Source organism: Hypomesus nipponensis, chromosome 9, assembly GCF_054491055.1.
Source record: "Hypomesus nipponensis isolate SF chromosome 9, ASM5449105v1, whole genome shotgun sequence".
Lineage (NCBI taxonomy): Eukaryota > Metazoa > Chordata > Actinopteri > Osmeriformes > Osmeridae > Hypomesus > Hypomesus nipponensis.
In genome coordinates this window covers 3,387,501-3,399,223 of record NC_140369.1, presented here as the reverse complement: position 1 = coordinate 3,399,223, position 11,723 = coordinate 3,387,501, and the positions used below count along the sequence as shown (strand labels likewise).

Genomic DNA, 11,723 nt, shown 5'->3' with positions numbered 1-11,723 from the left:
GTTGTTTATTGAGTATAACTGCACCCCCTTTACTAGGACACATTGGCTTTATTGAACAATGTTGCAATAGTAGTTGCACATTATAGACGTAATTCCATTCATAACACGTTTCTGATTTTTCGTTAGTCATTAGTCATCTTATGGGGAGACAACATTTTAATATTGTGTAAACATGTAAATCTTCACTGATTCATTACTTCAGCTTCCTAGTGAAACGTCTTGGGAATAGTAAAAATGTAGAAGAGATTGCAATGATGATGAGGCACACGCATGGAAAATAGTCGGTTTGTCAAATCCCACCTGTCTCGTGAGTAGGTTATTTTATTCTCGTTGCACGGCATATGCACACCTTCAATGATGACAGGAATGAATAAGAAAAATAGTACTAACCCAAACGTTATCTGGCAGAGGTCTTAGTGACACATCACATTTAAACGTTTATAATGGAGGAGAATATAAATTCAGTCAAAGTAATACTACACAAAATCCTTATTACGTGTCACTGTGTCATATTGTAAATATTTCATGAGGCTTTCAGGAGTAAATAAATCAACTTGCAGATACATGTCCGTTCTCAACAATATTGCAAAGGATAGGTGAATTCTACAGTCTTTAAAAATGTTTTCATAGAAAACATTAGCATTTATAATTTGGAGACATATATTGCTAATGCTTGAAGTACATTGTTGACATTGCAACTGATTCATGAATTCCCTGTCTTTCCTCACACAGTAACTACAACAAAGCCTCAGTTAGTTCTGCTTCGGTCATCAGTGTTAATAATACAGTCATGAAGAGAGGTAACTAGAAATGCAGTCGATCACAATCTGTTTTTCTTCCTGAAGTCTGTCCATAAACACTAGCACCACAGCAGTGCTTTGGCGTATACATCAACACGTTCACATCTTTACACATTAAGAAAGCCGCTAGATTGACCGCTAGACAGCTTCTTCGGCAGCTCCCGGCTCGTCGATAAAGGCTTCAAACTCTTTGGCGGTGTTGTTCTTGTTAGACAAGTCTTCTCTGTCCTCCATCTTGGCTCTCCTCTCCTCCTCTTTCTTCTCCTTGTCCAGCAGCCGGTAGTTGATGCCCATTCCCACAAACAGGAAGATGCTGGCCACGACCAGAATCACCCCACAGATCCAGTATGTGTACTTGTAGTCATTGTAGATGTCTTTGAATCGACCTATAGATAAACCATTGAAAATCATAATTACATGATGATAATTATTTAACTTTTTCAGTTACCATACTACATATTAAATCCCATAATCATCCCGGTTGAGAGTGTATGTGAATCCCTGTCGTGTCGGCCGGTGTGACACCCGACTCACCCAGCAGAGGGGGCCCTAGCAACACAGGCCCGCACTCCACGATGGTGACCAGGCCCACCGCGCTGGAGAAGCGCTGGGTTCCCACCAGGTCCATCAGGGTCTCGAACAACACCGAGCTCAGCCAGCCAAAGGCAAAACCAAAGAACAGGGAGTAGATGATGAAGCCGGTGTAGTCAACAGAGATGGGGGCCAGCAGATGACACACACCGTTATACAGCACCGAGGCTGCGAAGAAGTACTGGATCCTGGGCCGGACCCACTTGGTGTTGGCTAGGAGCCCCATGGAGGGCCGGGCGACCATGTCCACGAAGGCCAGGACGGAGAGCAGGAAGGCAGCCTTCTCCTTGGGAATGTCTTTGCTCTTGGCGAAGTTGCTGAGGAACACCAGCGGGGTGAAGAGTCCGAAGAACATGATGACGTTCCCCATGAGGTAGAGGAGGAAGCCGCGGTGCTTGAAGAGCGACAGGTCGATGACGCTGTTCACCTTCTCCATGCACGTCTTCTTGGGGCCGTCCGGGTCGCTGACAACCGGCTGGGGCTTGGGCCCGATGGGTCTCATGAGGGAACCGGCCACGCAGCAGTTGAGGAGCAGGCCTCCCAGGATGAGGAAGCTGCCTCTCCAGCCAAAGTGGTCAAAGAACCAGCTGTTCAGCGGGGCCAGCGTGGACAGAAAGACCGGGCTCCCAGCCATGGCGATCCCATTGGCTATGGGTCTCTTCTTGTAGAAGTACTTGCCAATCATAGTGAGGGCCGGATTGAGATTGAATGCCAGACCCAGACCTGTTAGAACAGACTGTTAAACTCGGGAATAACCGAACGAGAAACGTTTTCACATTAGAATGTCAAAGACCCAAATTCATCGTGTGAGAGAGTGATAAAAGAAGTGAGTTGACAAGAGTTGACACTAGGTAGCGACAGAGTTCATGGAAAACAAAAAAAAACATTTGAAGCCAGAACGGAAGCGATAAGAAAATACCTCCCACCACTCCAACACAGAAGTAGAGGCCTTCGACAGAGTTGCAGAAAGAGGCGGCGATCAGGCCGCTGCCTGCCAAACAGCCTCCCAGCATCATGATGGGCCGGCTACCATACTTGTTCACCAGGATACTGCTGATGGGCCCTGGGAGAGAGAGGAGAGGGAGAGAAAGAGGGAGAGGAGAGGGTGAAAGGTAGGGAGGGGGAAGAGAGGGAGAGTAGAGGGAGAGGGTGAAAGGTAGGGAGGGGAAGGAGAGGGAGAGGGAGAGGAGAGGGAGAGGAGAGGGAGGGGAGAGGGAGAGGAGGTGGTGAAAGGTAGGGAGGGGGTGGAGAGGGAGAGTAGAGGGAGAGGAGAGGGAGGGGAGAGGGAGAGGAGGTGATGAAAGGTAGGGAGGGGGTGGAGAGGGAGAGTAAAGGGAGAGGAGAGGGAGAGGGTGAAAAGTAGGGAGGGGGAGGAAGACAGGAGAAAGAGAAGGAGAGGAAGAAAGACGAGCAGAGAGACAAAGGAGAGAGGAGAGAAGGAGGAGAGGGGAGGAGGAGAGGGGAGGAGGAGAGGGAGAAAAGGAGAAGTAGAGAGGATGAAATCACAACAATACACAGCCAAGCTGATTATCTGCAAATTATGAGTATGAAGTTATGTTTGACTATAAATGTCAACATTGTATTGTGGATTTACATGCTGCATTGGGCTGCAAAATAGGTTTTTAATTCCTTTACGTCCATTTTCTAACAGTGCCACCTACAGACAATGGCTTTTTGTCAAGTTCAAGCCTGTATTTTTACTGCCAACATTTCAGAGAACAAAAATGTTTGGCCACCAGAGGGCCTCAGAAGGACATCTCTGGCCTGTCACTGAAATCACACAATTTCTGCAATAATTTCTCTCACTGCTGCACTGCAGTAATATTTCTGCCATCAACACCATTCACAATGCAATCTCACACAAAACAAGACACTCATGGTGAATTGATGGATTGCAAGTTGACAGGCGATGCTGTGCCTGACTCGAGTGCTGAGATTGAGAACGGACTCTCTTCAGTGTGGTGATCCTTTGTGGTCTCAAGTTAAGTATGGGTGGAACTGGGGATGTATGCAATTGTCAATGAGAGTAACATACATACATATTTACTGTGTGTATATAGGCCTACGGAGAGAGGGGGGAGAGAGAGAGTGAGGGGAGAGAGAGTGAGGGGAGAGAGAGTGAGGGGAGAGAGAGTGAGGGGAGAGAGAGTGAGGGGAGAGAGAGTGAGGGGAGAGAGAGTGAGGGGAGAGAGAGTGAGGGAAAGGAAAGAGAGGACCTAAATATATGAGGAGGTGGAAAACAGTGGAGATATTGACCATAAACCCACACCTAACTCACTAGGATTTGTAAACACACGCCTAAATGGCGTGGAGGTATCAGCTGGCCGCCCGCCACGGCCCTGTCAGGCCCGCCACGACGGCCCAACCGGGGAACAAGTCAGGATCCACGAGCTTGAAGACGCTTGGGCCCCCTCTGCCAAACCCCAGCGCCTCGCCACAAACCCAAATGGAACCTGACAGTTTTTGTTTAGAGGTTGTCCAGACTCATTTGCTTGCCCGGAGCAGGACAAAGGCTGGTTAGTTTCGAACGCGAGCCCGGCTGAATGCAAACAACGACTTTCCTCTGCTCTGTTTCCGAGGGAACAGTTGATCTGGGAGAAAGGTCAGACCACCATGCCATGTAGATGATCAGACCAGCGACAGACGACAAAGTGATGGAGGTGGTGGATGTCTGACAGTGTTCAGCGAGGACACGCCCCCTCTTGAGCCCTGCAGTCACTCACAGGGGTAGAATCACGCTCTACTGTGTGTGCGGTCTGATGTGTTGATCTGCCGTAAGGTGACCTAAAAGTCAGAAGGCCTGGCTTTAGTGGCCCGGCTTTTGGACCGTGTGAAATAACGACGTCTGGAGAGTTTGAGTCCCACACACTTGACGGATTCTGGCTCCGTACGAGGTCAAAGGTCGGCCCACACAGTTATTTGGATGTCATGTGCACTCAGTCATGTGGCCTGAACAACCAAGCCAACAGATTCACTCAGAAGGGAGAGAGAGAGAGAGAGAGAGAGAGAGAAAGAGAGAGAGAGAGAGAGAGAGAGGGGGGAGTCAGACAGTGAGAGAGGGAGAGAAAGAAAGAAAGACTTAGTATGTAAGTCAGATGGAGATGAAAACAAAGAGTGAGCAAAAGAAAGAGTGAGTGAAAGAAAGAGGGAGAGAAGGAAATAAAATGAGAGAGACAGGGAAACAGTTTGAGACCCTTGGCTCTGAAGCCCTTGATTGTGTCCTGGGGCTGAGAGCTACCTTCTGATGAGAGGAGGGGGTGGAGCTGTTGAACAATAAACAGCATTGATTCCCTGGTGGGGATCACCGCCACAGTGTAGTAGAGTAAAAAGGGCTTATTTGGCTTGAATACACACAGACTTTACACACACCGCTCTGATCCTTGATGTAAACTATGGGCTAAAGTATTTACAAACTATTTCAGACGTTTTTTCCTGCGAGACAAGCTGGGACTGAGGTTTGAGCTTGCCTCGCGTTACTGATCATGAAACAAACTAGTTAACTCGTGTTTTCTTTGAGACTCCAAGTATTTCCAGTTCAAAGCCTAACACAGGCATTAAGCTACCCGCACGCTTGCATTCCTTTGAGATACCACCTTGAAAAAAATTGCATTTTGTATGACCAACTTAAAATGACGTGTTTACTAGTTTGGATAAAAAAGGCTTGTTTGTCTTTGCCCCTGGAGAGAGCAGGACCTTTCAGAGAGAGCCGGGGCTTTGTGTAGCGTGTTCTCCAGGTTCTGAGCTGGTCTGCAGGGGACTGAAAAGCGGCTCTCAGATTAAAGCCCTGTACGTGCTGAATGTCACGCAGGTGAAAGGAGATGTTTCAAGCCTTGGCAGGAGAGACCCGTCTGACATTCCCCAGCTTGTGATTCGTCCCATCAGCGGGAGGATCACCCCCTTCCCCCTGGACGTCCCTCTGCCCGGATACTTCCATGTAAAGCACCTCACCTGCTCTCCCCTCTCAACACTGATCCGAATCCACATCAACAAGACAACGGGGCTGAAACCAAACGCAGGACCCTGGAGACCGATAGAGTTGCACCCTTTCAGAACAACTCCTCAATGGAGCGGTTTGAGAGCTCCGAAGGCCTCATTCGTCCTGATTCCACGAGAGCGGTGTGTGATTCAAGCCCGGGCGTCTCGTTCCCGACAACACTCTTAATCTTGATCTCGCGCTCCGTGACCTCAGAGGACACAGTCGATGGGTGGGAACCTGGGCGAGCTCTGTGTGTCTGAGGAGGAGGAATGTGGGTGGTGCGGAGGTAATGGACCTCCGTACACAAGACAGAGCACCTGCAGTCTCAGGAGGAGGTGGAGGAATACTGAGCAGGGAGGAGAGACTGTGGGCACCAAAGTCAGATATTAGGTGTATTTCCACAAATGTAAAAGCACTGGGTGATCGTGGGGTTGTTATAGACTTGGCAAAAGCTGTGTGAAGTTACGCCATGGCAGCCTAACAATGCATTTTTATTGCTGTGGATTGTTACTGACGGTGCGGTGCTTCACAAAGCACTTACTATGTTTGAGTGCGTTTGACATTTGCAAAATGTTCAGGGCTACAAATAGTGCATGTGGAAAGTTCAGGATCAGAAGCACATACCTATTTTTATGTATTTTGGGGTCGAGGAACAGTCTGTCTTAAAGGCAGGGTATCTAATATGTTAGATAAGCTCTTTTTGCCTAAATAAACTTCACATTTTGATTGCAACAAATAAAGAACGTCAAGTTCTGTAGTCAGGATGCGCATTCATGTGTTTTGTGGGAGGGGTATTCTGGTTTGAATTGTCTCAAACAGAAGCTAAAATAGCTAGCTTCAAAAAACTCGCATAACCCAGCTTTACCTAGCCACATTGCAAAGCAACCCCATCTCATTTACCCAGAACATTGAACAGAAAAATTCACAATATGGCTTTGCTGAGTGGTTTTGTAGAATTTCCTTGTCCTAAACCTAAAACAAACCATTAATCAATCAAACATGACCCTGCATTCAGTCAGCGTGCTTCGGGAGGGGCTGTTGTTGTTCATGTCATGTAATGCCAGGTTGCTTTGAGTTGTCTTGTCCAAAGAATTTCAGTGCCCAGTCTGACCCTGTATTGTTCTGTGCGTCTGACAATAAAAGACTTGAACTTGAACTTGTTTGGGGGTCAGATAGCTGAGTGGTTGGGGAATCGGGCTACCAATCAGACCGTTGTGTCCTTGGGCAAGGCACTTCACCCTACTTGCCTCCCTGTACTTACTGTAAGTTGCTCTGGATAACAGCGTCTGCTAAATGACTACATGTGAATGTTTGTGTTGGACGTGGGAGGCGTCAGCTCCACTGACCTCCTGCGTACATGACGGCCAGCATGATGGAGGAGATCCAGGACACCTGACTGCTCGACACGTCAAAGATCACCTCGATCTCCTTGAAGAAGACGGTGATGGACTTGGGGAAAGCGTAGGAGAAGCCGATGGAGATGAAAGCCCCCACCACCACCGCCCAGCCCCAGCCCCCCTCTGGAGGAGTGTAGCCCTGAGGGCCCCCTATGGCGGGGGGCATGGCGACGACGCACTGATGTCCCTCCGACCAACTGTGCCCGAACTCCGCCCGGCAACAGGAGCCTGTTGAGGAGAAAAGATGCGAGTCGGGTTAGTCAGCAGTTGAAAAGCGGTGTCTGTAGCAGTCTAAGTCAGGGAGACACAGCGCCACTGATGTGCTTCTAGATCCAAGATGTGACGTGTTGTTTATATTTGAACGGCCAACTGTTTTCTCCTCACACTGAAAGTCTCAGCAGGAGTGTTTGATAGCCAAATATTCATCCAAATGTTGTTTTCCCCAGATGAAACAAGGTTTGTTTATGGGGGAGTCTCAACTCAGGTAAATGAAACACTGGAGGACTGCCTCGACGGTGCCTTTATAAATCATATAGGTGTACTTTCTAATACATTTCAAGTAATATTAGAAGTTTATAGTAACATTCCCCCAGCCTCCCCCAGCCTCCCCCAGCCTCACAGCACAGTCTCACAGCACAGTTGAACTCTGATACATGATCTAGTTTTCACTTGCAATGATAATGTGGTTGATGATGATGATGATTAGAATGATGACTGATTAATGATCTCATTAAGAGATGATTAGGATGATGAAGAAGACCACAATAAAGAGGCTGATGAAGAGAGAGAGGCTGATGATGTTGACGATTACTAGGACGATGAAAATAACCGTTACAATATGAGAAATGTGTCGCAACAACATTTAGACCGTTTTCATTTCGGAGGTGTGTGAATAGACTCTGAGATTAAAAGCGCAGGGGTAGCTGTCTTTAAACAGCGTTCCCGGTTTGTTGAGAACAATTGACAGTGATTCAGGAGTTTAAGTGATGCCGCCTGGAATTCCTCGCGTCTGCAAGCTGTGATAAGAGTTGCTGGAGTGCGAAGGAATTGATTCTCCATTGAAGATCCATGGGGAAACTTGGACATTTTACATAAGACTTTAATCCTAATGTGACTTAAGAAGTTCATATTTTAGGTAAATGTAGGTGTCCCAAAATTACCGTGTTAAATGATGTTCTTTCCTGGTGTGTAGAACAGGATGTTTCAGCCGTGTCAGTAACCATAGAACACGTTCTAGTGAACCAGGTTGAAATGAATCATGAGTTGCTAAGTGTCCGTATAAACATGAAACACCTTTTTACTGTGACATTTGTCCAGTCAAACACTCTTAACACGACATGTCCTGAAAACGATTGACCAGTGCAAGTGTCACATTACAGCTACCGCATTCTAAGAACTGCAGGCTTTGTACAATTGCAACAAAGGTCAGTTCAAAGTCATACCGTCTGAAAATAGTTCCAGCGTTTGTAAGAGGCTGAATCATCGCGTGTGTTCTGGGGTTGGTATGTTCCTGGTTTACATGCTGGGTTTGTAACCTGGGTCACTATCGGTCGACTACTCTCTCATTCCAATGTTTTTAAGTAAATACTGTTGGACTGCTCAACACTCACATACAAACATCAAGAGGAAAATGTCCAGGGTGGAAATATACTGGAAGTATGCAACTTTCTGTCAATTCAGAAAAGATTGATATTCAAATCTAAAATACGTTGGGCCCACGAGTTCATCAAAGCTCCGCGTGAGATTGAAACTGGAATCTGTCACGAGCAGGGGGCAGAAACAATGCTGGCCAGTGGTCTAAAATAGCCGGGCAGCGAGGGCAGAGGGACAGGGGGGGCAACGTCGCTCTATGTGTAGGGGACATGGACTGAGTCAAAGCGAGGGCTCTGTGTGTAGGGGACCTGGACTGAGTCACAGCGAGGGCTCTGTGTGTAGTGGACCTGGACTGAGTCACAGCGAGGGCTCTGCGTGTAGGGGACATGGACTGAGTCACAGCGAGGGCTCTGTGTGTAGTGGACATGGACTGAGTCACAGCGAGGGCTTTGTGTGTAGTGGACATGGACTGAGTCACAGCGAGGGCTCTGTGTCTAGGGGACATGGACTGAGTCACAGCGAGGGCCTTCTCTCCCCTCACAAGGTCACATCCCTCAGCAGCCCTCCCCTCCACTCGGAGAGGCGACGGGGGGCCGGCGTCGCCCGCCAGCCCTGGGACTTGGCATTTAAGCTAACATGCCCTCCGAAATGGAATAGTGACAAACGCGGGCATGCTGATATCAGAAGCAGAGGAGCTGTTGCACTGATGTGAGGCTGTTTCTGTGTCGCAAGGCTGAGCCGTGCTCCATGAGAGCTTGGATTTGTGTGAAAGACTCGGGAGGAACGACTGTGAGACAGGGGATGCTGGTAGTGGGGGGTGGTGGGGGTGCTGTTCTCAGTCATAAACACTGTGGCCTGGATCTGGGGGGGGGATTTAAGCCTGTGACCTCTTGATCTGCGTTCATGTGCTCTAACCACGCGGTTTTACCCTTCATTGTGTTAAACCACATAAAACCATTCAGTTTCTGAGCTCTCTGAATACCAACTGACATTCTTCAGCACGTTGAAATATGGTTGTTAACTTATGAACATTACAATTGTTAAGTCCAGTTTTGAAGATCTTACCTTAGCAGACGTTTACAGGTGGACTAGGTTTGCAGATTGGGATGAGTAGCTATCGTTGGATCAACTTCAGTACAAGGCGCTCAGCATTTTACGTCCAGGGCGGAACTCAGTCTTGGAAGCAGCCAACACTTCTACACAAGATTCCTTCCAGAGGTCTGAGGTAATCCAGTGAAACAGACCTGAATGCACCTCTGATGTCACCCTGCCAAGCACAGCCAAGGGGTGCACTCTTACAGTTCTGTGAAGCAACTTCCCACCTCGAGACTGTCAGAGGCTGAAGTGAAGTGGACCAAGTTTGTAGCCTCATTCAAACAGCTGGGCAGGCCTGGCTGTATTGTAGGAAACATTGATGTCAGTCCAACTCTGATTGGCTGACAGGGCTCAGTGCCATGCCTCTAAAACTGTCCCAGCACCCTCCTACTCTGTCCTGAGTCCAGCCCACAGCATGCTGACCGCCCCACACTGCAGCACAGCTCTGCTCCCTCAGAGATAACACACTTGCAGCCCATAGGTTTCCTTAATAATCGGATCAACTACGAACATGATAGGGTGTTGGGAGTTACACTTACATTACATTTAGTCATTAAGCAGACGCTCTTAACCAGAGCGACTTACAGTAAGTACAGGGACATTCTCCCCGAGGCAATTAGGGTGAAGTGTCTTGCCCAAATACACAACCTCATTTTTTCCAGACTGGGATTTGAACCGGCAACCTTCTGATTAACAGCCCGATTCCCTAACCGCTCAGCCATCTGACTCCCCAGTTGCATCAATCAGACATCTGGTTGGTGCGGTACGGGCCCAGCAGCCTGTTAGCAGACATCCAAAGTCTCCCGGAAGGTCCAGGAGTCTGTATTCAGCCTGTATTCAGACACCCCAAGTCACCCGGAAGGTCCGGAAGTCTGTATTCAGCCTGTATTCAGACACCCCAAGTCACCCGGAAGGTCCGGAAGTCTGTATTCAGCCTGTATTCAGACACCCCAAGTCTCCCGGAAGGTCCGGAAGTCTGTATTCAGCCTGTATTCAGACACCCCAAGTCACCCGGAAGGTCCAGGAGTCTGTATTCAGCCTGTATTCAGACACCCCAAGTCACCCGGAAGGTCCAGGAGTCTGTATTCAGCCTGTATTCAGACACCCCAAGTCACCCGGAAGGTCCAGGAGTCTGTATTCAGCCTGTATTCAGACACCCCAAGTCACCCGGAAGGTCCGGAAGTCTGTATTCAGCCTGTATTCAGACACCCCAAGTCACCCGGAAGGTCCGGAAGTCTCCCACATTTCAATAGCGGCTCCCTGACTCCCGCTAATGCTATACAATCTCCCGGAAATCGGGGAATTTGTATTTCGTGCGAGCGTGTGAAATGGTCATTTCTGTTCGAGATAGGTGCTTATCACCCGTCATGACAGCGTTTCGGAGGGGGGGGGGGGGGGGGGTGTACGTGCTGGTTGAGGGGGTACTTCATGCGTCTGGATTGCATCCCGGGGGGGGGGGGGGGGGGGGGGGGAGCCACCTTCCGGAAATGAGTCTCTGCAGATTGGGATGTCTGTGTATTGTTCACTTCTACTCTCCAGGAAGATGAACTGAAAGAGTGGGCTTGGTTGTATCGTAACTCCCTGTGGGAATTGGGGGCAGATTGTGTGTCTCCTCTGATTTCCAGGCTTGGGAAAGAAAATGTTTTGAGCTCAGGAATGTATTAAAAAACTCGCAAATCTCTCCGCCGAGCATTAAGAGGCCTGACGCATTAAATAAAAACAAAATCATATTCAGTCCCTGTGTTAATTAGCCTCCACTTTGATGAGGTACCTGATGAGGACTTTATTGATGCAGGTAGCTACATAACTTTACAGTCCGTTCCTTCAACAGACACTTTTGTACAAAGCGAGAAATGCTACAAACAGTAAGTACAGCATAGTTTAAAGGACCACAAGTTCACAGGACTGACAGGACAGTGTGTTTACTAGTTTGGAGAGAAAGTGTTCAGGAGACCGTCTACAGTAAGGCACAAAATGTGACCGATAACACAAGTTTCAAATTCAGGCTACATTCCTGATTTTTTTTTTTACATTGTGACTGATTTGGAGGACAATCGTCAACCTAATTCCTTCACTTCTCCAATGCCACTTTTGCACAGTTATAAATAACAAAGCGTGCATTTAAAAACATCCACTGTTTAGCAAAAAGGATTCTGTCGCTGTCATGTACAGTCAAATGGTTTTTGAGCACAAGCACTAAAGCAGCCTTAACAGCATCGAGACATCTTCTCAGTGATGGACAGCAAGACAGAATTGAGTGACAGCACAGTC

The 11,723-nt window shown here is 48.2% G+C and overlaps 1 protein-coding gene across 1 annotated transcript; it reads right to left on the bottom strand.

The window, feature by feature from the left end:
* Nucleotides 1-281: 281 nt before the first annotated feature.
* LOC146272359 (monocarboxylate transporter 1-like) lies at nt 282-9,737 on the bottom strand. The gene is made up of 5 exons (XM_084704874.1): nt 9,423-9,737; nt 6,714-6,992; nt 2,311-2,454; nt 1,335-2,114; nt 282-1,186 (listed from the first exon to the last, which is right to left on the bottom strand). Exons 2-5 carry the CDS (start codon nt 6,928-6,930, stop codon nt 939-941), a joined length of 1,389 nt encoding a protein of 462 aa, XP_084561000.1. The 5' UTR covers nt 6,931-6,992; nt 9,423-9,737; the 3' UTR covers nt 282-938.
* Nucleotides 9,738-11,723: the final 1,986 nt, after the last annotated feature.